The sequence below is a fragment of the Sinocyclocheilus grahami genome, unplaced genomic scaffold, assembly GCF_001515645.1.
Source record: "Sinocyclocheilus grahami isolate Dianchi unplaced genomic scaffold, SAMN03320097.WGS_v1.1 scaffold830.1, whole genome shotgun sequence".
NCBI lineage: Eukaryota > Metazoa > Chordata > Actinopteri > Cypriniformes > Cyprinidae > Sinocyclocheilus > Sinocyclocheilus grahami.
In genome coordinates, this window is record NW_015506009.1 from 39,741 (window position 1) to 67,330 (window position 27,590).

Genomic DNA, 27,590 nt, shown 5'->3' on the forward strand with positions numbered 1-27,590 from the left:
TCTGTCTGTCTGTCTGTCTGTCTATCTATCATCTATCATTTATCTGTCTGTCTGTCTGTCTGTCTGTCTATCTATCATCTATCATTTATCTGTCTGTCTGTCTGTCTGTCTGTCTATCTATCATCTATCATTTATCTGTCTGTCTGTCTCTCTTTCCATCTGTCTTGTCTGTCCGCTTATGCCATGTTCACTTGGCAGCATAGTATAATATCTGTATAAATGTCTATATAATGTAATGTAATAAGTTATGAAGACTGATGTGAAGAAATGTGGGATCTAGCTGAGTCATTATTATTATTATTATTTTTTCTGCCACAGGTGCTGTGTTCCTTGTGAAAACAAAGTACATTTAGCATACTTTTTTTAATGTATGCTAAGTGTATGATTACAAAATCTGTACTATTTACAGAAATAATATACTTTTCTTTGCATGTTAATTACAAATGCGTGAAAATGTATTAGAGTTTAAATTCATATTAAATACAATTAGTTGAACTTAAGAGTGCTTTTGACACTTACATATCGACACAAGTAAATTTTTATATTTCATTTTGCAATTACTTCTTTTGCCTTAGAAATGTGGTTGAACAAGACTATAAATGTTTTTTTTGTATTAAAAAAAACTAAACTTTTCTATTGAAACTTTAAGTATTTTTATATATTTTCGTAATTACATTGTAATGATGAAGTTGCAATTTAGTAGATTTAAAATATATTAATTTTAAATGTACAGTAATATCAAATAACACACTTCGGTTCAAATTAAGATCAAGTACATTACATGTGTTTTAGTATGTTAGTCAACACTTCAAAATAAGTGCACTTCTTTGAAGCATGACAAAAAATTAAAACATAATTTAAAAACTAAAACTTTTAAATTGACAAAGTGTGTTATGAAACAGTTTTGAAAGTTAAGTACACTTAAGTGGCCTTTTATGTCATTATTATTATATTATCTGCAAGTACAGATCTGAAGTGCACATTCAATACAGTTAAGCACACTGCTTTCTCACAAGTGTTAGTATAGTGGTTAATAATCGGAGGAATTGGTTGTGCTGATCAGAGCACTTGACCTGAGGAATTCTTCCTCTAGTGAATCAGAATGAGCTTTATTGCCAGGTATGTTTACACATACGAGGAATTTGTTTTAGTGACAGAAGCTCCACAGTGCAACAGAATGACTGTGACAAGACAGGACACAGATAATAAAAAGAATAATATAAAAATATACAAAATAGACAATGTACAAAAAAGCAAAAACACAATATATAATATAGACAAGTTTGTATGTACAGGTATGATATGTGCAAATTTTAAATGTAAATAAGTATGTGTGTAAAATAAATAATGTATACTAGTGTTGTGTGTTCCACGATTATTGTCAAGTGTTCATGAGATGGATTGCGTGAGGGAAGAAACTGTTCCTGTGTCTGGTCGTTCTGGTGCTCAGAGCTCTGTAGCGTCGACCGGTAGAGCGTTTGAAGCATGAGAGGACTTAGCACAGCTCCAGTGATCTGTTGAAGATCTGTGTGAAGATGGGGGCCAGCTGGTCAGCACAGGATTTCAGACATGCTGGTGTCACACCGTCTGGGCCTGGTGCTTTTCTTCTCTTGTTCTTTCTGAAGACCTGATGTACGTCATCTTCACTGATCTGGAATGCTGGAGGGGGGCGGGAGAGGGGGGTTGCAGGAGGTGTGAATGGGATGGTGTTTTTTCAAACCTGCAATAAAACTCATTCAGATCGTCTGCCAGTTGTTGATTCTCCACAGTGCTGGGGGATGGTGTCTTGTAATTGGTGATGTCTTTCAGACCTTTCCACACTGAAGCAGGATCACTGGAAAATAATTGGTTCTTTATCTTTCCAGTATAATTCCTCTTTGCCACTCTGATCTCCTTTTCTAGTGTGCATTTGGCCTGTTTATACAAGAATCTGTCCCCATTCCTGCGAGCATCTTCTTTGGCCTGACGGAGCGGTCCGCTCTGAACAGCTGAAAGCCGGGCAGTTGTAGCGCGCTGTCCAGAATGGCGTCTTTCAGCCAGGTTTCCGTGAAACACAGAGCAGCAGAGTTTGAAAAATCCTTGTTTGTCCTGGAGAGCAGAAGAAGTTTGTCCGTTTTGTTGGGTAGAGAGCGGAGATTTGCCAGATGGATGCTCTGCAACGGCGTCCTGAATCCGCGCTTCCTGAGCTTCACGAGCGTGCCGGCTCGCTTCCCCCTTCTGCGCGTCCTGAAGCACTTGATCAGCGCCGCTGCTCCACCAACTACAACGTTCAGCAAAACGTCAGAATAAACGAAATCCGGTAGAAGATTTTGTGGTGTGTTCTGCCGAATGTTCAGCAGTTCATCCCTGGTAAAACTGATCGTGTTTGAAAAACAAAAAACAGGAAAAACAAACAAAAACTGTACAAACACTGGAGAGCCAAGCACTGAGGCTGCCGTGTGCGGCGCCATCTTACTTCTTAGTGAATGTAGGTTCAGAGAGGAGAGAGTTCATCTGAATGAATCTCAGTCACATATTTAGCTGGCTATTGCTGTTGTTGTTGCTCACCGCTCATAGAGGAGTTGTTTATCCTGAGAGTGTGTCAGAGGGCCGCTTCCTGTGTGTGTTGTGACCAGCCTGGTCCAGTTTTGCTTCAGCAGATGTGTCATGTTCACGTCTTTCATACAGATCTTCAACAGAAGGAATGTCAATTCCAAAATAACAGGTTTTCCACATTAGATTTCACTCTCTTGTTCGAATGAAACCGTTTTCAACACGCAGTAAAACCGTGATGGATGTGTCTGTTGTCCTCAGAGATTCAGTTCACCCTAAAGCGCCTCCAGGCACCAGGTGGAAGGAAGTTCGTCATGATAATAAAGTCACGTGGCTGGTGTCGTGGACGGAGAACATTCAGGGCTCCATCAAATACATCATGCTCAACCCCAGCTCCAGAATCAAGGTCAGAAACAGCACATGCTAAATGTGTCCAACATAATTTGTTCACAAAATAATATGACACGTACCACACCGAGACTGAAGCACCCTTCCGTATTCACCTGTGTAATTGTGTTATACTGTATATATATAGATATTATTGTGTACTTGTGTGTTATAATGGGAACGCTGGCTATAGCAGGTGCTTTGAAGTACAGCAGTCCTCTTAAAAATCTTGATGGACTAGTGGCAGTAATCTCAAAATCACTAAATATTAGAATATTTATTGGCCAGTCATTTCTTTTAATACTAGAAATGTCCAATTTGCAAGCAGTCTGTCTCTTAAATTTTTTTTGTTTAATTATTTGGTCAAATTGACTGAAAAGGAGAAGATTTCTTTAGTTATTCAGCAAGGATGATTTAAATCTATAATGTCACAAAAGATTTCCGTTTCTAATAAATGCTGTTCTTCTGAACGTCCTGTACCTCAAGGAGTCCTGGAAATAACGTATCACCATTTCCAACATTGATAATAATCAGAAATGTTACCAAATCAGCATATCAGAGTGATTTCTGAAGATCATGTGACACTGAAGACTGGAGGAATGATGCTGAAAATACAGCTGCGCGTCACAGAAATACATTACAGTTTAACATACATTCACTTAGAAAACAGCTATTTTAAACTCTAATAATATATCACAATATTACTGTTGTGACTGTATTTTTAACTAATGCAGCTTTGGTGAGCAGAAAAGACTTCTTTCAAAATTCTTACTGACTACAAAGGTTTGAACGACTTTGAAACTGTATTAAAAGCAGTATTTATAGGAAAAAAGAGCTTCTGAAATGCCAACGAGGGGCTTCTAACTACAATTTTAAGCAATGATTAAAATGAATTGATTTTGAATCAGTTCAGTGAAATGCATTCGCTGTAATTTCCATAAAGCTTTATATTTTTGCGTGTGTCTCAGGGAGAGAAGGACTGGCAGAAGTACGAGACGGCGCGGCGGCTGAAGAAGATCGTGGAGCGCATCCGAGCGCAGTACCGCGAGGACTGGAGGAGCAAGGAGATGAGGATCAGACAGAGAGCCGTCGCTCTGTACTTCATTGACAAGGTCTCACTTCATCACACCGGCCAGCTGTTACATTCACTACATTTGCTTTCTGGGAAAGTATAACGGGTCTAATCTTGTGCTGAAGTGAACTTTCAATCGTGAAGTCATAATCTACCCTTATTTATTAGGTAATCGGTAGCATTTTAGATTAGGGAACATCGTTCACTTTTAACTAGTTGCTTATTAGCGTGCACATATTGGCTGTTTATTAGTACTTATAAAGCATGCATTAATGCCTTACTCTGCATGTTCATATTTTAGATCCTTTAATCCACCCTTTACCTACATTTAACCTTACTAACTATTAATAAGCAGCAAATTAGGAGTTTATTGAGGAAGCAAATCTTAGTTAATAGTGAATTCGTGTTCTCTAATCTAATGTGTGGGCAGGTAACTTTTTCCTTATAATAATATATATCAGTGGTCCTCAACTGGTTGCGCTTCAAGCCCCAGATTTTAATTGTCCCACAAAAATACAATTATTACAAAATTATTAGTAAACAAAAACGTACTAAATCAAACATGTATTTCTCGTTACCAAATGCATTAAAACGATTAATATAGGCTGAAATTAATTCAGATTTAAAAATGTTTACAGTATTAATACCTGCAGGCAATAATATATTTGTCATATTTGCTTCGCAGCCTAGCCATGTTGACATCTGCCTAATCACGTCGACGTAGTGAATTTAATTGTTGCACATTTATAATGAATCCTGTTTCCTTGATGAAAGTTGATGAACTTATTTTTTTTAGTTGCATTGGATTGTTTATTTTTAGCATAGATTTATTTTCTCTGTGATATATGACGTGCAATTCAATTAATAACGTTTTTTCGCACCATTTTCACCTTCTCGCTGACCCTTAGAATTAAACTAAAGCTAAACTAATAACCGTTTTATAAAAGCAGTAAGCCCCGTGAAGCCGTGGTTTACAGTGAATTTATAACAGCTAAGGTGCGTTGTTAGGCACGACGCGAAGCGGAAACCCCCTTAGCTGTTATAAAATCACTGTAAACCACGGCTTCACGAGGCTTATTGCTTTTATAAAACGGTTATTCCATATACGTGGCTAAGCTTCACAGAATAAAACAGAGCAAATAAAGTGTAATGATATTAATAAAAACAGTATTCTTCCGCCAAACAATGTAGCTCCTCAGAAACAGTTGTGGCTCCAACAAAGTGGCTGCAGAGCGACACACAGAAGTAAACAAAGGTGTGTGTTTGTAGAGTATTTTACAACAGCTTCGAACGCGGCTCAGCCAATCAGAGTCAAGCACCGAAACTCTCCGTTTTAAAAATATGTTTTTGTTCTTATTTCTATGTAAATGAGCTCTGTTATGATTGGCTAACATCCTTGTAACGATGCAATTCAAACTACCGTTCATCAGGACGACCCAAGTTGCTTGGCTCTGGACTCTGCACTGCACTGTAAGCTCTTGAGAGCTTGTGCTGAGAGCTAACGCTGGTGGCGTGTGTTTGTGTGTAGTTGGCTCTGAGGGCCGGGAATGAGAAGGACGAGGGGGAGACGGCAGATACGGTGGGCTGCTGCTCTCTGCGTGTGGAGCACATCAGACTGCACCCTCAGATGGACGGACAGGACTACGTGGTGGAGCTGGACTTCCCGGGAAAAGACTCCATCCGTTACTACAACAAAGTCTCCGTGGAGAAAAGAGTGAGAGAATCTGAATATGAGCAGCATTGCTGAAATTTAAAATCTTCTTTGGATGATGGGATGTGAGCTCGAAGATGTTCTTCAATATTTATAACCAATATATGTGTTGTTTTTGTTGCGGTAGGTCTTCAAAAACCTTCAGTTGTTCCTTGAAAACAAGCAGGCGAAAGATGATTTGTTTGACCGCCTCAATGTAAGACCTTCATACTACATGTCACCGTGAACATTATCATTCCTATAGTGTGCATCTTGTTTAACCCTGTAAAGCCTGATATTGTGACCCTGGAGCACCAAACCAGTCTTAAGTCGCTGGGGTATATTTGTAGCAATAGCCAAAAATACATTGCATTTTGGATATTTTGTAAATTTTCTACTGTAAATATATCAAAACTTAATGTTTGATTAGTAATATGCATTGCTAAGAACTTCATTTGGACAACTTTGAAGATGATTTTCTCAATATTTAGATTTTTTTTGCACCCTCAGATTCCAGATTTTCAAATAGTTGCAAATATTGTCCGATCCTAACAAACCATACATCAATGGAAAGCTTATTTATTTATTTATTTTCAGATGATGTATTTAAAAAAATTGACCCTTGTGACTGGTTTTGTGGTCCAGGATCACATATGTGAAATGAGGTAACACTTTATTTTAGGGTCTCTTAACTAGTTGCGTATTAGCATGCATATTACTAGAATATTAGCCATTTATTAGTAGTAATTATGCACATATTAATGCCTTATTCTACATCCCTAGTCCTACACAATACCTAAACTTAACAACTACCTTACTAACTATTAATAAGCAGCAATCAAAACTTAATGTTTGATTAGTGATATGCATTGCTAAGAACTTCATTTGGACAACTTTGAAGATGATTTTCTCAATATTTAGATTTTTTTTGCACCCTCAGATTCCAGATTTTCAAATAGTTGCAAATATTGTCCGATCCTAACAAACCATACATCAATGGAAAGCTTATTTATTTATTTATTTATTTTCAGATGATGTATTTAAAAAAAATGACCCTTGTGACTGGTTTTGTGGTCCAGGATCACATATGTGAAATGAGGTAACACTTTATTTTAGGGTCTCTTAACTAGTTGAGTATTAGCATGCATATTACTAGAATATTAGCCATTTATTAGTAGTAATTATGCACATATTAATGCCTTATTCTACATCCCTAGTCCTACACAATACCTAAACTTAACAACTACCTTACCAACTATTAATAAGCAGCACATTAGGAGTTTATTGAGGGTAAAGTTGTAGTTAATAGTGAATAAGTGTTCCCTAATCTAAAGTGTTACCTGAAATGAAAACCAGAAAGGAAAAGTTTGCATTTGTGTTTTTGTGTTGCGTATCATATTTGATATATCAGGTTTTTGTGGCTCATATAGGAGGATGTAGTGAGAATATAGAGCTCACACTCAAAGAGGAAAAAACCCTTTTTATTCAGATTTATTTAGAGACCCAAACTGAGCAAAATGATGCCGTTTGGTGCAGATGCAGATATTTATATGGCTGAAATGTAAGGTGAAACGCGCTTGTAATGTAATAATTGAGATTAGTATAACGGACTACTTGCATAAAATGATATAAATATCGGTTGTCACTCTATATCTCCCAATAATATGTCTTAGTAAGATGATATTTAATTGCTTAGTTTGATGATCAAGGCTCTGTAGTTCAAAACATAATGCCATGCAATACAGTGATGACTGAGAGATGAACAAATAAACGTTCCGCAGAAGCCTGATGATCATATTTGAACATCATTTCTTAAAAAGCAAGTATGTATAATCCAGTAAACCTAAGCTGCTTCATTCCAGTCAACGTTCATCTTGAAATACTACTAATAATATACGTTATTCTTATGTTTGCTTTATAAAAAATCTGTATAGACTTCACAACAAAAAGACGTGTGAACCACAACCTTTACAATTATACTAACAAGGCTTTTCTTGCTAAAAATGTATAAATGATCAATCAGACGACAGAAGGCATGGAGTAGATTGTGTGCAGAAGGTTTTTCAGCAAAGTTTTGTTCATATTGATCATTTAGAGGCGTTTTCGAATTTTGCATATCAAATATAATACCGTCGGCTTTAAAGTGATGTGCACCGTCTGCTCTGTTCCTTAGACATCGATTCTGAATAAACATCTCCAGGAGTTGATGGATGGGTTGACGGCAAAAGTGTTTCGCACTTATAACGCGTCCATTACCCTCCAGCAGCAGCTCAAAGAACTGACCAGCTGTGAGTCTGTCTCTCCTCCGGTCCATGTCTGTGTACTTGATGAATTATTTGCTGATACCCAAACAATTTAGCAGTTTGGCTATTTGCATGTGGTATTTTGTTTTTAAATTCATTAAATGACTTCATAACCCCTTCATCCTGATTGTTACAGCTGATGATAACATCCCTGAGAAGATCCTCTCCTATAACAGAGCGAACCGCGCCGTGGCTGTTCTCTGCAACCACCAGAGGGCGCCACCAAAAACCTTTGAGAAATCCATGCACAATTTACAGACCAAGGTACGAGGCATTAAAATCACCATCGGTAATGTGAATTCTGGACTTTTTTGCTGTCGACAATAAACAAACCTTGTGTATCGGTATTGTAGATAGACGAGAAAAAGAAACAGCTCTCTGCTGCCAAGAAGGAACTTAAAGCAGCCAAAGCCGACGCCAAGACGCTTCGCGATGAGAAGAGTAAAAGGTAAGCAGCCGTTTATTTAATTCTTCTGTTTTCATTTTCTGAAAAACTGGAAACTGATTCAATGCGTATGTATATCCAAGGAGATTGTTATATCAGAGCCATACGTGTTTTGTCTAATAAACGTGTGTGCGGTTTTGTTTCGTTGAGGGCGGTGGAGACGAAGAAGAAGGCAGTGCAGAGGATATCTGAGCAGCTGATGAAGCTGGAGGTTCAGGCCACAGATCGTGAGGAGAATAAACAGATTGCATTAGGCACATCTAAACTCAACTACCTGGACCCGCGAATCTCAGTCGCCTGGTAAGAGAAATCTGTGTGTTCACTTTGACTTTGGCAAGTTGGACTTCATTCTAGTAGTCTTAACTTTTACTGTAGCATTAGTGCAAAAAGTACTGGTGTGGAAATAGTTTTAAGGTTGCATATGTCCCTTCAAAGTAAAGAGGGGAAAAACATGCAGGCGGGAACAATGGGCTCTGGCGGTTTTCCTCTTGTATGTAATGTCCGTGGGTGGGAATAGTGGCGGTTTAGGCCCCGAGAAGGGTCTACGCCTGAACCAGACGCCTGCCTTACTGTCATCAGCCCACCTTTCGGCGTATTTTTGGAAAAACTCCCTACTATGACACAATGGCCCATTCACCAGTTTCTAAATGGGAGGACTCCTTGTTTTGGAAAAGCGTGGAAGAATATCCCTTTGACCTTTACCTCTGCTAAATGTGTTTGTGAAAGGGAATTTCTCCAGCCATTATATCCTGTTTACTATTTTCTTCCCTCCACAGGTGCAAAAAATTGGGAGTTCCCATTGAGAAGATCTACAACAAAACACAGCGAGAAAAGTTTGCCTGGGCTATCGACATGACAGATGAGGACTTTGAGTTTTAAAGCTTTTATTTTATTGTTGTTATTTTGATGAATTGTTTATCAAGGTGATTTAGCACAAGGTAAAAAATGCAGAGCAAGCCAGTAGTTTCTCTCAAAATGAGGGTCTACATCAGTTCAGTGGTTATTTGTTTAACCCAAACTGCCTTTTTGAAAACAGAAGAGGGCCTGATACTGAGCCTTGCTGAACACCATGTCTTTATTCAAGAAAGGCTGTAATTGTTTCATATCATGCCTTGATTGTTAGTATCCTTTGGTTTTAGCCTTCAGATTTATTGATGAATTGTATATTTTCATAGAAAAAATCATGAAATACTGCAACCCCTGCGATCCGTAAATGAAAAATTGTGTATAAAATTGAGTACAAATTTTTTTTAGCTGGCATACACAAAGAAAAGCAAACAGAGGCATTAATGTCATGATGAGGCAATGCAACAAAATGCGAATATAGTCTTTTTCTTTTTTTTATGTTTCTATCAGGGATGTACTTTTTTTTTTTAATGTGTGCAAAGAAATGTATTTTATCAAAAGAATATGATTTTAAGTATAGCCATTATTCCTGTGTATCCTGTTTAGCATTTCTTTTTATTATGAAATTAAATTTCTGTGCATTTGCTGTGGTATAACAGTTTCTCACGAAAGTAAATTATTATGTTGCACAGCACTAGTTTATATGAAAGCTTGATTATTCCAGTTGGTAACTCCTTAAACTATGAATCCATAAATGAAAAAGTCCATCATATGCACTGTCACTAGAAAAATATGATGTATCTGTTGTATTAATAGAAATCTATTAGGTCATTTACTTTTTAATTTGAAGTCTTGTAAGGCCCTGTGCGCAGTTTTTAAAAAGAGCATAGATATGAGAAGCAGTTAGTCTTTTTTAACATTTTATCCATCTTTCACCCAAGTTCACAGTCGTGTTTTATTTTAAAAAGTAAGAAGAAACTTATCTTAAATAATTTTTTTTTATACCAACCGAGGAAAGGGCCGTTTCTTTTTTGTATATTTTAAATGGTTATAAATTACACTGAAGTCATATGGTACCTGGTTAGCGCTCAGACATTGATATAAATGTTATATGCGAGATTAATAACATCATTAAAGACACCTTCATTTTTCTGTAATTTATTGGGCAGTATAACAATGTAAGCTTGAATGTTGATTTTGCTTTGCGTTATTGTAGTAGGACATTATCAGGTTACACAGTCCTTTTGTGAAGGTTATGTATTCAGTGTAATTATTGACAGTTTAACCGTACATTAACGCTTAGTGTAAGCCAAGTTTAGTTTAAGACTGATTTATATAGACAGTAATTTAATGACAGAGAAATGTGTATGTAATTGAAATGATATTGGGTCTTGAATGCGGGAAACTGAAGTGAATGAAAATACAATGCTCGGTTACTTGGTATGAGACAATATTTGAGAAAAAAAGACTTGCGCCCTATGTAGCAAAAGGCCAGATTTACACATATCTGCAGCATATAGAAATATGGAATCATTTCATCTGAAGAGGGTTTTTCTTGTTAAAATGTTTGTTTATTAACATTATATGCCTAGAATAAAGGTTTTAAGGTCGTACCCACATCCTCCGTGTCTTTTGCTTTGAGCGTGTGACTGCGCCGTGAAGGCAGCGATCTGCACCTGCGGCTTTGGTTTATAACCTCTTCCTATGAGGGCATTGTGCAATTGCATGCATGTCTGCTGTCACATTATGCTGCACGCCAGTTTTGATTTGAAGAATATGCTGTTCTCTTGAGAAAGCGTCAAAAAATAAGGTCACGCTTTTAAAGGAGTTTCAGAATCAGAAATCTATTGACCAAGAGAAACTTACAAGGATACAGCTCACCCAGAATGAATGTTTAATGATAAATACGTTGAAGAGTATAGTAGATAGGCTGTCAAGTCATGAAGTGAGCCGCTGTTTTCTCACAGAAGTCAGCATAATGAAGTCTCCTCCATTGACATCTGGTAAAACAAAAAGTTACCCTGTTGTCACTTGAGTGGCGGGTGTTAATCTCAAACCCTGATTTTATATACTGTAAATATGAAAATGAGTAGTCGGTGCTGTGTGCGCACAGAAGTAGACTGTATTGTGTACTGTATGCACATATGTAAGGTGCAAGAGCAACTGAGCCGTTCTGATGTGTAAAGTGCAACCGCTGCAACGTCACCTCTTTTTCTTTTGCTAGTATGTGCAGTATATAGAGCACACTGTATGACAATACAATGTGCCACGATGCAATGCACGTAGCTAGATTTTCATTTCCAGTGTAACAAGTGAACCAGAGGTAGTTTTAAATATCTCGATCAGACTACCACCAAAATGAAAAAGTCAAAAATGCTAAATAACTTATTTTAATGTCTTAGCTCGGTACACAGCCACTGTTTCACATCAGAAAAAAAATAATTCTGCAGTACACAGTACATACTGAACAGTTTTACATACTTTTTTACTCAAAATAGTAGGCAGCACGTGGTATATAGTGTGCAGTATATAGTAAGCAGTACACTAGTGTTGTATTCCTAACATACGCTGTGTCTGAATATGCCTACTTCCATACTAAATAGTATGTCAAAAACATTATGCCAAAAGAGTAGTATGTCCAAATTCATAGTATCCGAAAAACAGGTGTTGTACGTCCAAATTTAATTCACACAACTCATATTCATAATATACAGAACATACTTTTTAACGGTTGTGAAGTAAATTTGAAACTGTATGTAGTATCTACAAGGCAGTGTGGGATTTCAGACAGTCACCTAGTTCATACAGAAATACAAATCAAATACTGTACATATTACACACTGTATAATGCAGCAGGCATAAGTGTGGTATTACAGTAGTGTGCAATTCCAAACAGCCATAATGCGTACTGTTTATGCGTACACAGTGCATACTGAAGAGTAAGCAACTAGTATTTTATTCTGAGCACAGCCATAGTGAATACTGTTTCATGTATTTATTTGAAATAAAATAGTAGGCAGTACACAGTGCATACTGTGCAGTATGTAGTAAGCAGTACACTAGTAATGTGTTCAGAGTGTTGCCTAGGTCACCTGGGTGTCCACACCAAAATGAAAAAGTCAAAAATGCTAAATAACTTATTTTAATGTCTTAGCTCGGTACACAGCCACTGTTTCACATCAGAAAAAAAATAATTCTGCAGTACACAGTACATACTGAACAGTTTTACATACTTTTTTACACAAAATAGTAGGCAGTACGTGGTATATAGTGTGCAGTATATAGTAAGCAGTACACTAGTGTTGTATTCCTAACATACGCTGTGTCTGAATATGCCTACTTCCATACTAAATAGTATGTCAAAAACATTATGCCAAAAGAGTAGTATGTCCAAATTCATAGTATCCGAAAAACAGGTGTTGTACGTCCAAATTTAATTCACACAACTCATATTCATAATATACAGAACATACTTTTTAACGGTTGTGAAGTAAATTTGAAACTGTATGTAGTATCTACAAGGCAGTATGTGATTTCAGACAGTCACCTAGTTCATACAGAAATACAAATCAAATACTGTACATATTACACACTGTATAATGCAGCAGGCATAAGTGTGGTATTACAGTAGTGTGCAATTCCAAACAGCCATAATGCGTACTGTTTATGCGTACACAGTGCATACTGAAGAGTAAGCAACTAGTATTTTATTCTGAGCACAGCCATAGTGAATACTGTTTCATGTATTTATTTGAAATAAAATAGTAGGCAGTACACAGTGCATACTGTGCAGTATGTAGTAAGCAGTACACTAGTAATGTGTTCAGAGTGTTGCCTAGGTCACCTGGGTGTCCAGTTCATACAGAAAATTGAAATACTGTGCGTAATGAACACACTATGTATTGTAGAAGGCACACGTTTGGTATTATAGTAGTATGCTATTCCAAACAGCCATAATGTGCACTATTCACACACTTTAAGAAATAGTGTGCACTGTGCACTCACTGAACGGTAAGCAACTAGTATTCCATTCTGAACATAACCACATTTTACCGTACCATACCTTTTTACACAAAATAGTAGGCAGTACACAGTGCATACTGTGCAGTATGTAGTAAGCAGTACACTAGTAATGTGTTCAGAGTGTTGCCTAGGTCACCTGGGTGTCCAGTTCATACAGAAAATTGAAATACTGTGTGTAATGAACACACTATGTATTGTAGAAGGCACACGTTTGGTATTATAGTAGTATGCTATTCCAAACAGCCATAATGTGCACTATTCACACACTTTAAGAAATAGTGTGCACTGTGCACTCACTGAACGGTAAGCAACTAGTATTCCATTCTGAACATAACCACATTTTACCGTACCATACCTTTTTACACAAAATAGTAGGCAGTACACAGTGCATACTGTGCAGTATGTAGTAAGCAGTACACTAGTAATGTGTTCAGAATGTTGCCTATGTAGTATATGTGTATACACACACACACACTGTCCACAACAGTGAGTAGTATTGTAGTAGTACGCTCTTCCACACAGTGTCCCACACAGTGCATGCTGCGTCTGAGCGCGCTGCGTCTTTAAGAGGCCGCGCTGTGCGCTGTAGGGCTCGGCTGGTGGGGGAAGGGTCTCGCGCAACAGCTCATGGCGGAGAGCAGCTCTCTCTCTCTCGCGCTCTCGGCTCGGTCTCACCGCTCGGATCCGCTAAATCCGCGTCTGATCACGGGCGCAGGACGGCACGAGCGCTGCTGAGATCGCGGACACACTGCATGTCGAGTTTCTGCTTTTACTGAGTCCCGGAGAGCCAGCTGCGTCCAAACACGGTAAGACCAAACAGACCTGTGCTAGTATCATCAGCGTTAGGTGCGCTAGTCTTTCTGTGGCATCTCATGCATAGCCGTTCAAATCGGATCGGTGTAGTAAAACAATTTAGGAATGTGTAGATTTTTTTTTTTATCAATAAAGGATCAGTGATTTTTTTTTGTTTGCATTGGTTGCATCTGTATGAAGTGATCTTATTAATTGTGTTTAACTAAATAAGATTAGATCAACTCTATTTACACACACCCGACTTTAGATTACAGTGTATACATGAAAGAAGTGACACTTGCGATCCGTGTTGTTCATTTATATGTTATAATAATAATAATAATAATTCATGCATTTTACGCACTGATTATCAATACATATCAGACATTCAGCTATTCACCATATATTATTTCTGTAGTCTATAATCTGCCTATATGACCACCAGTAAATCCAAGTTAAATGGACACATGTGGATGCATCTTACAGCAGGCCTCTGTGTGTGTGTGTGTATGAGAGAGAGAGAGAGCGAGAGTGTGTGTGTGCGAGAGAGCGAGAGTGTGTGTGTGCGAGAGAGCGAGAGTGTGTGTGTGCGAGAGAGCGAGAGTGTGTGTGTGCGAGAGAGCGAGAGTGTGTGTGTGCGAGAGAGCGAGAGTGTGTGTGTGCGAGAGAGCGAGAGTGTGTGTGTGCGAGAGAGCGAGAGTGTGTGTGTGCGAGAGAGCGAGAGTGTGTGTGTGCGAGAGAGCGAGAGTGTGTGTGTGCGAGAGAGCGAGAGTGTGTGTGTGCGAGAGAGCGAGAGTGTGTGTGTGCGAGAGAGCGAGAGTGTGTGTGTGCGAGAGAGCGAGAGTGTGTGTGTGCGAGAGAGCGAGAGTGTGTGTGTGCGAGAGAGCGAGAGTGTGTGTGTGCGAGAGAGCGAGAGTGTGTGTGTGCGAGAGAGCGAGAGTGTGTGTGTGCGAGAGAGCGAGAGTGTGTGTGTGCGAGAGAGCGAGAGTGTGTGTGTGCGAGAGAGCGAGAGTGTGTGTGTGCGAGAGAGCGAGAGTGTGTGTGTGCGAGAGAGCGAGAGTGTGTGTGTGCGAGAGAGCGAGAGTGTGTGTGTGCGAGAGAGCGAGAGTGTGTGTGTGCGAGAGAGCGAGAGTGTGTGTGTGCGAGAGAGCGAGAGTGTGTGTGTGCGAGAGAGCGAGAGTGTGTGTGTGCGAGAGAGCGAGAGTGTGTGTGTGCGAGAGAGCGAGAGTGTGTGTGTGCGAGAGAGCGAGAGTGTGTGTGTGCGAGAGAGCGAGAGTGTGTGTGTGCGAGAGAGCGAGAGTGTGTGTGTGCGAGAGAGCGAGAGTGTGTGTGTGCGAGAGAGCGAGAGTGTGTGTGTGCGAGAGAGCGAGAGTGTGTGTGTGCGAGAGAGCGAGAGTGTGTGTGTGCGAGAGAGCGAGAGTGTGTGTGTGCGAGAGAGCGAGAGTGTGTGTGTGCGAGAGAGCGAGAGTGTGTGTGTGCGAGAGAGCGAGAGTGTGTGTGTGCGAGAGAGCGAGAGTGTGTGTGTGCGAGAGAGCGAGAGTGTGTGTGTGCGAGAGAGCGAGAGTGTGTGTGTGCGAGAGAGCGAGAGTGTGTGTGTGCGAGAGAGCGAGAGTGTGTGTGTGCGAGAGAGCGAGAGTGTGTGTGTGCGAGAGAGCGAGAGTGTGTGTGTGCGAGAGAGCGAGAGTGTGTGTGTGCGAGAGAGCGAGAGTGTGTGTGTGCGAGAGAGCGAGAGTGTGTGTGTGCGAGAGAGCGAGAGTGTGTGTGTGCGAGAGAGCGAGAGTGTGTGTGTGCGAGAGAGCGAGAGTGTGTGTGTGCGAGAGAGCGAGAGTGTGTGTGTGCGAGAGAGCGAGAGTGTGTGTGTGCGAGAGAGCGAGAGTGTGTGTGTGCGAGAGAGCGAGAGTGTGTGTGTGCGAGAGAGCGAGAGTGTGTGTGTGCGAGAGAGCGAGAGTGTGTGTGTGCGAGAGAGCGAGAGTGTGTGTGTGCGAGAGAGCGAGAGTGTGTGTGTGCGAGAGAGCGAGAGTGTGTGTGTGCGAGAGAGCGAGAGTGTGTGTGTGCGAGAGAGCGAGAGTGTGTGTGTGCGAGAGAGCGAGAGTGTGTGTGTGCGAGAGAGCGAGAGTGTGTGTGTGCGAGAGAGCGAGAGTGTGTGTGTGCGAGAGAGCGAGAGTGTGTGTGTGCGAGAGAGCGAGAGTGTGTGTGTGCGAGAGAGCGAGAGTGTGTGTGTGCGAGAGAGCGAGAGTGTGTGTGTGCGAGAGAGCGAGAGTGTGTGTGTGCGAGAGAGCGAGAGTGTGTGTGTGCGAGAGAGCGAGAGTGTGTGTGTGCGAGAGAGCGAGAGTGTGTGTGTGCGAGAGAGCGAGAGTGTGTGTGTGCGAGAGAGCGAGAGTGTGTGTGTGCGAGAGAGCGAGAGTGTGTGTGTGCGAGAGAGCGAGAGTGTGTGTGTGCGAGAGAGCGAGAGTGTGTGTGTGCGAGAGAGCGAGAGTGTGTGTGTGCGAGAGAGCGAGAGTGTGTGTGTGCGAGAGAGCGAGAGTGTGTGTGTGCGAGAGAGCGAGAGTGTGTGTGTGCGAGAGAGCGAGAGTGTGTGTGTGCGAGAGAGCGAGAGTGTGTGTGTGCGAGAGAGCGAGAGTGTGTGTGTGCGAGAGAGCGAGAGTGTGTGTGTGCGAGAGAGCGAGAGTGTGTGTGTGCGAGAGAGCGAGAGTGTGTGTGTGCGAGAGAGCGAGAGTGTGTGTGTGCGAGAGAGCGAGAGTGTGTGTGTGCGAGAGAGCGAGAGTGTGTGTGTGCGAGAGAGCGAGAGTGTGTGTGTGCGAGAGAGCGAGAGTGTGTGTGTGCGAGAGAGCGAGAGTGTGTGTGTGCGAGAGAGCGAGAGTGTGTGTGTGCGAGAGAGCGAGAGTGTGTGTGTGCGAGAGAGCGAGAGTGTGTGTGTGCGAGAGAGCGAGAGTGTGTGTGTGCGAGAGAGCGAGAGTGTGTGTGTGCGAGAGAGCGAGAGTGTGTGTGTGCGAGAGAGCGAGAGTGTGTGTGTGCGAGAGAGCGAGAGTGTGTGTGTGCGAGAGAGCGAGAGTGTGTGTGTGCGAGAGAGCGAGAGTGTGTGTGTGCGAGAGAGCGAGAGTGTGTGTGTGCGAGAGAGCGAGAGTGTGTGTGTGCGAGAGAGCGAGAGTGTGTGTGTGCGAGAGAGCGAGAGTGTGTGTGTGCGAGAGAGCGAGAGTGTGTGTGTGCGAGAGAGCGAGAGTGTGTGTGTGCGAGAGAGCGAGAGTGTGTGTGTGCGAGAGAGCGAGAGTGTGTGTGTGCGAGAGAGCGAGAGTGTGTGTGTGCGAGAGAGCGAGAGTGTGTGTGTGCGAGAGAGCGAGAGTGTGTGTGTGCGAGAGAGCGAGAGTGTGTGTGTGCGAGAGAGCGAGAGTGTGTGTGTGCGAGAGAGCGAGAGTGTGTGTGTGCGAGAGAGCGAGAGTGTGTGTGTGCGAGAGAGCGAGAGTGTGTGTGTGCGAGAGAGCGAGAGTGTGTGTGTGCGAGAGAGCGAGAGTGTGTGTGTGCGAGAGAGCGAGAGTGTGTGTGTGCGAGAGAGCGAGAGTGTGTGTGTGCGAGAGAGCGAGAGTGTGTGTGTGCGAGAGAGCGAGAGTGTGTGTGTGCGAGAGAGCGAGAGTGTGTGTGTGCGAGAGAGCGAGAGTGTGTGTGTGCGAGAGAGCGAGAGTGTGTGTGTGCGAGAGAGCGAGAGTGTGTGTGTGCGAGAGAGCGAGAGTGTGTGTGTGCGAGAGAGCGAGAGTGTGTGTGTGCGAGAGAGCGAGAGTGTGTGTGTGCGAGAGAGCGAGAGTGTGTGTGTGCGAGAGAGCGAGAGTGTGTGTGTGCGAGAGAGCGAGAGTGTGTGTGTGCGAGAGAGCGAGAGTGTGTGTGTGCGAGAGAGCGAGAGTGTGTGTGTGCGAGAGAGCGAGAGTGTGTGTGTGCGAGAGAGCGAGAGTGTGTGTGTGCGAGAGAGCGAGAGTGTGTGTGTGCGAGAGAGCGAGAGTGTGTGTGTGCGAGAGAGCGAGAGTGTGTGTGTGCGAGAGAGCGAGAGTGTGTGTGTGCGAGAGAGCGAGAGTGTGTGTGTGCGAGAGAGCGAGAGTGTGTGTGTGCGAGAGAGCGAGAGTGTGTGTGTGCGAGAGAGCGAGAGTGTGTGTGTGCGAGAGAGCGAGAGTGTGTGTGTGCGAGAGAGCGAGAGTGTGTGTGTGCGAGAGAGCGAGAGTGTGTGTGTGCGAGAGAGCGAGAGTGTGTGTGTGCGAGAGAGCGAGAGTGTGTGTGTGCGAGAGAGCGAGAGTGTGTGTGTGCGAGAGAGCGAGAGTGTGTGTGTGCGAGAGAGCGAGAGTGTGTGTGTGCGAGAGAGCGAGAGTGTGTGTGTGCGAGAGAGCGAGAGTGTGTGTGTGCGAGAGAGCGAGAGTGTGTGTGTGCGAGAGAGCGAGAGTGTGTGTGTGTGTGAGAGAGAGAGAGTGTGTGTGTGAGTGTGTTTTCATAACTGATGTAAATGCTGCATACGCTGCTGTTATGTCATAGTGGGGTTTTGTAATGTTTCTAATGCCCTTTTCTTCCTTATTTTCGTAGGTGTCCTCACCCGGCCGGGGAGGCTGTGAGTTATTGGGAAAGGAACTGAAGAACAAACAGGGGAAATGGCTGCGACTGCGGGCTTCTCCTCCAACGGACCTGTACCCTGGACGCTGAGCGACACCGAGGTGAACAGTCTGTACCGGGATCTGGAGCTGGGCACTGTACTGACGCTCTTTTACTCCAAAAAGTCCCAGAGGCCCGAGAGAAGGACGTTTCAAGTCAAGCTGGAGACCAGGCAGATTATCTGGACCAGAGGAACGGATAAAGTCGAGGGCGAGAGTAAGTTCTGCCTTGTTTCTGGGTTGGTGGATGCTAAATGAGTGCTTGGCATTATGGGTTCAGAGATGGACAGTTGGTGTGACATTGTATGACATAATTCATAACCACAGTTTTGGTTTTAAATGTGCCATTAGCTATTAATAAATATGCTTAATAAAATTCATATTTATAAAAGCATATTGTGTTTATGCTACGCACCTGCGTGAATTACACAACCCAGCACTGTCGAAGACCTTCATTCACTTATTCAGCCGTTTATTTGTAGTTTTCTTGGTGGAAAATGACTGGTGCACATTATGATTCTCAATGATTTCGTTTGGCGGACCGAATTGAATTGTGATCATGTTTGGTTACGGTAAATGCTTGTGTTTTGGGCCAGCAGAAGGTCTTGGTTGTGTGCTAACAGGTTTAACAGTAGTGTACTGCTCGTCTGGGCTCTGATGGTAGGGCAGGCCCATCTGCGGCGGGGTGTCTTACGCACAGCTGCGCTCCGGCTGCACCAGCCACACTAAACAGAAGAGAAAAAAGACACCCAGTGAGCCTCAGCGAGGTGTAATTGTGCGTCTGAAGTAGGGCTGTGCAATATATCGAAATTATCGAAATATCGCAATATGCATATCGCTACAGCTTGCAATATTTGGGGCCATGAACAAAAGGCAAAGAAAATCACTCACTGCTCTCACCTAAATAACTTTTGTAGCTAAATATAAAATCAGTGCATATTGAATTCAAAGAGTAAATACTATGCAGTGTTTTATTTTTCCTTTTTACTATTCGGTTCCTAAACTAGTGTTAAAATGACATTATGTAATGCTTGAGTAAAACACATACTGTTCACTTTCAGAAGTTGTTGTAGGGGTGCTTTCTTATTGGAATCAGAATGAGCTTTATTCACCACTTAAGTGTGCGCAAACACAAGGAATTTGTTGTGGTTTTACAGGAGCTCTTGGTACATACATGCATACAAATAACCATATATATATATGACACAAGATAGTTATAGAAGATCACAGAACTGACTCGGCATCAGCTGAGTAAAACTGTTTCATCTGAGCATGTGGCACTTTAAGCATTATCGTATCGCATATCGAATATCGCATTATTTAATGAGTTATCGCATATCGCATTTTTCTTCAAGATCGCACAGCCCTAATCTGAAGTAGGGCTGCCACTAACAACTATTTTTATTTCGATTAATCTATCGACTAATTTATTGATTAATCTAAACAATTAATCAACAATTTTACTTAAGTTAAGTTTACTATATTAAACCAAATGCAATCCAAATTTCTATAAATCCTTTTTTTTTTTTAAAGCAAAAGTAAAGTGCAACATAAAGTACAAGAAGCAAGTGTCAATCTCACAGTCCAAATCACTGAAATCAGAGTTCAGTATTATAGTGTAAGAATGACAACATGTCCACGTCTTCTAGTCTACTAATAATACAATTATAATCAAAAAACACTTTTAAATTAGTATTTACCAGAAATGTTTTTACCAGAATTTATTTAGAAGAAAAATGTAAATGTGCAGTATTTCTGAAAAAAAAAATAAAACAATAAATAAAATCAATTAATTGGAGATGCTTTTGATTATTAAAATTTAATGGAACCATTAAAATGGAATTCAGAAAATAATGGAAAACAGAATTAGGTAAAGATAAAACTGTAAAACTCAATTATTTAGACAGGCTTTTTGATGAATAAAATTTAATTTAACCATTAAAACGGAGTCTTAAAAAATTAACCGGATTTCATAGAGCCCTATAATTATTATATTTTTTTTTTGTGGTAATAAAAATAGATGTTAGTGAACAATAGCCTTTCCCTATAATAATTATTTTTATTTTTTTTGTGGTAATAAAAATAGATGTTAGTGAACAATGGCCTTTAAAATTACTTAAAATACATATATAATAGCAATGAGACAATAATAATTAGTTCAAATAAAGTATCAAGAGCAAGAATTAAAATAATGTATTATAAACGAGAGGTAATGACCTGCGGCCTGCAGAGGGCCCCAACCGCCTGACGATTGTTTTTACACATTACTGTGCGATCTAATCCTTGTTTAATAATAACCAAGCACCATTTCATTCAGAAGTCCACTTAATCTTTAATATTTGGCCATTTCTTTATGACAGAAATGCTATAGCCACTGTAATTTAATGAATATGTGGACATCAAAACGTGTAAACTCAGAGTGAGGGTTTGAGCTTTTATTTTATTTTTATTATTATGTAAATAAGTAAAGCACATATACTGTATCAGAACTGCATCGCATATAATTATTTAATTAAATCGTAGCGTTTGTGAATTCACAATTATGCTTAATTATTATTGGGTTTAATATATCACACAGCCTTGGAAAACAGTCTAATAATGTGTTTTATGGATTCTCGTCTGTGAAATGCGCCACTTCCGGTATTTTGCCGGTTAGTCGACGCGAGCAAAATGAAGTCGAGGATTTTTAAAAATCTAATAGTCGAATAAAATCGACGAATCGCGACAGCCCTAATCTGAAGTTAAATGTGACTTTCTTAAATCAGACCTTTAGCAGGGCTGCTCTGCTGAATGTAAGGATTTAACAAACCGGTTGTATGTTTGGCATGTGAGGTTGTTGAAATAATCGATATTTAGGTGTGGATGGATTGGAGTAGGGTTGGGCCGATAGACTATGCCGATGGCTGACAGACATCACGATGCTGAGCCCCCCGCAGTCCGCCGCATCCCAATACCGTGTTCCGAAAGAAAATGACACGCAATACGGAGTCCCTAAAGGGAATAAATATACGCGATGGGAGGAAAATATATATTTCAGTATTTTCTCTCGCAGTTATATCATTGGGCAATTATACTGTATATAAATTGCGGGCACCAGGGAGCCGCTATTATGCCTGGCATTGAAACTGCTTTTGAATGTGCGATCGCTTTTTAGTTTTTAGCTTTTTAGTAGGGATGCACGATATATCGGCCACCATATCGGTATCGGCCGATAAATGCTAATTTTTTCTGTTATCGGTATCGGCCTGATAAGCTGGAATGTGGATTTTACCCCCAGAATGTGATTTTTACAGGGGAACCCTCCTCGAAACGTGATTGGACTAGTTTTATTGCGAAAACCTGGCAACCCTGTTCATAGGCGCCACCTCCTGTCAGATAGTGCGTCTCATTCAGTTCAGACCACCAGACCGAAAAATTATATATTTTGAAATGTTAAAAATCGTAGCTTCATCAGAATGAGATGACACTTGGTGACTTTTGTTGCATTAGCTATGTAAACGCACACAAAAAAAAAAAAAAATCATGCACATGATTCGGATATGTTAAAGGGTCAAAAAAAAAAGTGTCACACTTGGCTCATTCCCGGTCAAGAATGACCGACATAGGAAATGAATGGGAAATACAAAAAAATACAACTCCGAGAATCTTTTGGTGGTACAAACTACAAATCGACCACTGTGCAGGAAAAAAAGTGCACAGCAATCAAGAGGTGACACTGCAAAATAGACACCGCACACACACACACACACACACACACACACACACATACATACAATGTTTGATTGTAATCGTAATGCGAAACCTGATATTTATCTAACCAAAAATATCTAAACCTTGACATAAAGTAGTCTTTTAGACTGTCTAAAAATATATCTAAAAGCAAAACCTAATAAAATACAGAAAGTATGTCTAAAAAAACAATGGGAATCCATTTATGGAAAAATTATAATTAAATAACTAGATAAAAGTATATTAATTCTTGTTGGGAAAAATTGCTAATTAAAACTGTATAAATTGCATAATATCTTAAAATCCCCTCAAAATTCTAAATGTTATTGAACAAAAATGTATTAAATTGATTTTCCTGAAAAAAAAGAAGTTACACGACTGCGACGGAGCCAAGTGTGACTCCCAAACGAAGAGGACCAGAGGGTTAAAGCATTTTCAGTTTGTGTATGCTTGTCCGTGGCAGACTGTGTAGAGCTGACGTGTAGATTTGAACTTGGTTTGGTCTTCATGCTGAAGTGATCGTGCAAATTCATTTCTTTATTTTGACTGATAATCAGTGTGCCGCCCCGTATCAGCATGCCAGATAAGCTCACTTATGAATCGTGCGGTTGGTTGGTATGCCAAGATGGATCTTCCCACAGCTCACTATACTTCACGTTCGGATATCACAGCCGTTAATAAAGCTCCCCGTAACCAAAGATATATTCGCGTGTTTGGACAAACTACTGCGCCTTTGATTGTGTCTGTGAGCTTTCGCATTTTCATTTTGTTGGATTTTCCTGGATGTTCCTGTGGTAAAACTCTCTTAAGGTGTGTGTGTGTGTGTGTGTGTGTGTGTGTGTGTGAGAGGGGCTTCCTCCGCAGGACTGTTGTGTTTGTACTCTCCGAGTTGATCATATAAAAAGAAACAGATGGAGCAAATATGGACACTAGTATCTAGCTCTGCTGTGTGGGGTGTTATGCAAGGACTTTGTTCTTCTAAATTCTGAGGAGTTGAGTTTATCTTTGAAGAGAGACTGACTGATCTAGTTCATGTGGATTTGGGTCAGAAAGCCTCGACTTAAAGAAGTGTATACTTGAGTTAAAATAAAAGTTCTGTTAAAAATAAAGTCCTCATTTAGGGGTGAATGGTATATGTATTACGTAATCATGTTGGTTCAATGTAATACTTTACCAATGATTTAATAGTTTGATGAATGTAAACCAAAAGATCAGATTGATTTCTCACATTATGAACACTTTAAAGCAAATGTACCTTGATTTTTTGACACACAAAGCTCATTGTACTATTAAAACATCCTGCAAACATGATCACTTTTTGTAGAAACTATAGCAGGAGCACTATATATTGATTAGTAACTTAATTAGGAAGTTAATTAGTTCAAGTGTTGGTGAAATGAATACTGTACTAGTGCTGGAAGTCTTGGACTTTATGGCTTTAGATATGAATTATGCTACGTCTGATTTGACTAGTTTCTTCATTAGTCTCATTAAGGATGTTTTTAAGACAATCGATTATTACTTAATCAAGCCCATGCACCGCTTTTCAGTGTGTGTCAAACACGATGGCATTGCGAGTCGCTGATATACCTGGTGATTTAGGAATAAATGACTTCAAATTAGGGATGTTCATTTCGGTTATTTTTCCTAACCGCTCATTAACTGATTGTTAACTGTTAACCGACAAGATTATTTTAAATTAGAATTGGATTAAACTAGAAAGGATAAGTGTCTGTGACCCGTTAAAAATACTAACATTTGTTTTCCGGGGATTCATTTTACACGCGCAAAAAACAGCCAACAACAGAACATGAGGATTCACATGGTCTTCATATCACATCACGCACCTGCAGCGCTTCTGCTAGCCGAGAAAAACATCATAAAGCTAGGATATATATATATAGCCTATATATAACGAATAAATAGGCCTACACTCTTAAAAATAAAGGTGCTTCACGATGCCATAGAAGAACCTTTTTGTCTAAATGGTTCCATAAAGAACCTTTAACATCTGAAGAACCTTTCTGTTTCACAAAAGCTTCTTTGTGGCAAAAAAAGGTTCTTGAGATTATAAAAAGGTACTCCAATTATCTTTAGGACTAAATGGAGTAGTTGCTTCCACTGCTAGAAGGAAAAAACTCAAGTGATTGCGCCGGCGCCGCATGCACGCACACAGTTAAGTTTTGCTACCTTGACAATGCAGCCTGTTCATTATCATAATACAATACAGTCAGTCAAACATATGGAAAAAAAACTATGTAGTAAAATCTGTGCCGTTAAGTGTTATCACCACACCGCCGTGATGTTATGCAAAACATTTTGTTTTACGTGGATATTGGAACGCAAGTGAAGTACATAATAAATAATATTTTGGCATTCAAATACATCGCGAATACGAAAACATTTGATTTTGTGTGGAATGAGAGGCCCAACGTTGGTTTGTTTCGTTTTGGCCTAAATGAATTAGTTTTGGCTTGTCGTTTATATTGCTATAGCTTCTTATATTTTTAATTCTTGTTCTTTTCTAAATACTGCTAACTGAAAGGATTTGTTGTGGGGTGAGGGGAACTAAAATAGCCTAGCTATGTTTACAGTGTTTATTATAATGTTTGTAAACATTTCGCGTCGGCATTAGGCCTATTTCTGAATGAAACAATAAAATGCGACTTATACCCGACTTGCGGGGGGGTTTTTCCCCCTAAAAAACACATTTTTTATATGCGTAGCGTATTTTAACCATGCAGAAAACCTTTTTAAATATTTTGATAAATTACTGAAAAAATTTATAATTAAATGACTTTTTAAACCATTTAACTGATTGTATTAATCGGTCAAAATTCTTACGGTCGGTTAACCGGTTAAAATGAACATCCCTACTTCAAATGCATTTGATTATCAACACAAAGAACGAAGCACTGGGTTCGTATGAGGTTACTGATAGAAGACGAGGAAATCTACTGTCAAGAAGCCAGGCACTTTCTTCTTTTGTGTGTGTGTGTGTGCTTATTTTTATTAAAATACAGTTAACTTTGTCCACATGTATGTATTCTCTGTATTTAATAGAGGAAACAAATCACAGAAGTGTAAAATTAACAAAGGTCAATGTCATAATGTGCAAGAAGTGCTATTTTATTCAGTTATTCCCCTTTCTAAAAACAACCATCACACATTCTATACTGCTCCTTTCCTTTGTGCAAATGCGGAGATATTTAGCTTTTGGATGGTTGTTTAAATGTGAAAGCGGAGTTGTTCATGCTGAGCTGATCTAATGCCTAATGTTGACATTACTGGCTGGTTCTGTGAACTGAATGAACAAAACTCCATTGGTCTCTGTTAGGGTTGCAAAAAGGTGGAAAATGTCCACTAAATTTCTGAAATATTCCAGAAATTTTGGAAAAGTTCCGGAAATGTACCAGTATTTTCCCCCCCCTTTGCACCCCGAGCCTCTGTCAATACCTAGTATCTGAACACATTTTTACCGTAATGTTGGGAAGGAGGAAACAAATCACAGAAGTGTAAAATTAACAAAGGTCAATGTCATAATGTGCAAGAAGTGCTATTTTATTCAGTTATTCCCCTTTCTAAAAACAACCATCACACATTCTATACTGCTCCTTTCCTTTGTGCTAATGCGGAGATATTTTAGCTTTTGGATGGTTGTTTAAATGTGAAAGCGGAGTTGTTCATGCTGAGCTGATCTAATGCCTAATGTTGACATTACTGGCTGGTTCTGTGAACTGAATGAACAAAACTCCATTGGTCTCTGTTAGGGTTGCAAAAAGGTGGAAAATGTCCACTAAATTTCTGAAATATTCCAGAAATTTTGGAAAAGTTCCAGGATTTTTTGGAATATTCCAGGGATTTTTGGAAAGTTTCCGGAAATGTACCAGTAAAAATTTCTGAAATATTCCAGAAATTTTGGAAAAGTTCCGGAAATGTACCAGGTAATTTCCACCCCTTTGCAACCCGAGCCTCTGTCAATACCTAGTATCTGAACACATTTTTACCGTAATGTTGGGAATATTGAAAACGGTTGGGTTTGTATACGAGTCCAGCGCCTCAGCGCAGTGATTTGATTGGCTGACTGTTATTTATCAGTCATGAGGTCAGTTCAGAGCTTCAGTCAAGATGATTGAAATGAGCGATGTGCTCCTGATCACAGTTACACTGCTGGAAAAGTGCTGGTTGATAAAGTTGTTCCACACAGTTTGACTTTGGAGTGACATTAGTTTGTACTAGGGATGAAAAGATTCCCCGATTCGCTCGATGCATCGGCATAAAAAGTTAACGATGCGATGCATCAGTTTAAAAAGTGTGCATCGGCTACAAGTCGGCATTTGTATCGCGATGCGTCGTTTCTAACATATTTGCATCGGTAAAAAACTATTTATTTATATATAATTACTAGTGGATGCGCTATACTTTTATTATTTAGAAGGTGACCAATAATCTGTGATCTATGTATTTGTTTCTAAAGACCAAAACCTGACTTGAAATAACCTAACAAATCAATCGGGGCTAAAGCGGTTCCATAAACGACAAATTAAGTTCACACAATTTCACTAATTTGTGCACGCTTATTCTTAAGCAGCCCTTAATGTCGATCATGGATCAAATCGATCCACCGTGACAAACAGCCAATATATCTGTGCCGTTTAATGCATTTGAGACGTTGTGTTTTCCTCACTGCATAACTGACGTGTCACAGGTATATTTTTCATCTGTAAATGTTAGAAAGTCATGCAAATATATCCATTTTGCTGTCAGGAGTGGGCGAGGCGCGCGAGTGAACGAGCTCTGCTGCACGCTAAACAGACGGCGCACAATCGAATAGGAGCGAGTAAAATATACATTCTGATAAAAAATTTGTTGTTAGACATTAAATGTGCCTTTTGTAGAATTTTAAACCTTCATTTAAGTGTATTTTTATGAGAGCAGTAACTGTAAAGGGACTATTCAAATGTAAGATAGACACAGTATACTAATTACTAAACTCAGATGAGTTAATGTGTGCTTATAGCAGTTTAGAAGTCATTTTCTTTATTTATTTTCATTTTAATTCAGTGATTTTAACTTTTAATTTAGTTATTTTAATGCTTTAAAGAGCAATTTTAGATTGTAATGTTCTGCTATCTGTTCTGCAAAGGTA

At 40.2% G+C, this 27,590-nt stretch overlaps 2 protein-coding genes across 4 annotated transcripts in view; both read left to right on the forward strand.

Moving 5' to 3' along the window:
* Positions 1–10,888, forward strand: part of LOC107562625 (DNA topoisomerase 1-like) — a 25,260-nt gene extending 14,372 nt beyond the window's left edge. For all 3 annotated transcript variants that reach the window (XM_016247295.1, XM_016247292.1, XM_016247294.1), the window contains 9 exons: positions 2,794–2,938; positions 3,888–4,031; positions 5,520–5,705; positions 5,830–5,898; positions 7,855–7,969; positions 8,121–8,248; positions 8,338–8,432; positions 8,580–8,729; positions 9,206–10,888. In XM_016247295.1, coding sequence (XP_016102781.1) covers positions 2,794–2,938; positions 3,888–4,031; positions 5,520–5,705; positions 5,830–5,898; positions 7,855–7,969; positions 8,121–8,248; positions 8,338–8,432; positions 8,580–8,729; positions 9,206–9,308 — 1,135 coding nt within the window. In that variant the 3' untranslated portion in view covers positions 9,309–10,888. The remainder of the gene's footprint in view (positions 1–2,793; positions 2,939–3,887; positions 4,032–5,519; positions 5,706–5,829; positions 5,899–7,854; positions 7,970–8,120; positions 8,249–8,337; positions 8,433–8,579; positions 8,730–9,205) is intronic.
* Positions 10,889–13,907: 3,019 nt separating this feature from the next.
* Positions 13,908–27,590, forward strand: part of LOC107562619 (1-phosphatidylinositol 4,5-bisphosphate phosphodiesterase gamma-1-like) — a 60,301-nt gene continuing 46,618 nt past the window's right edge. Inside the window, exons 1-2 of the mRNA XM_016247283.1 lie at positions 13,908–14,104; positions 18,648–18,929. Of these exons, the coding sequence (XP_016102769.1) occupies positions 18,713–18,929 (217 nt within the window). The 5' untranslated portion in view covers positions 13,908–14,104; positions 18,648–18,712. The remainder of the gene's footprint in view (positions 14,105–18,647; positions 18,930–27,590) is intronic.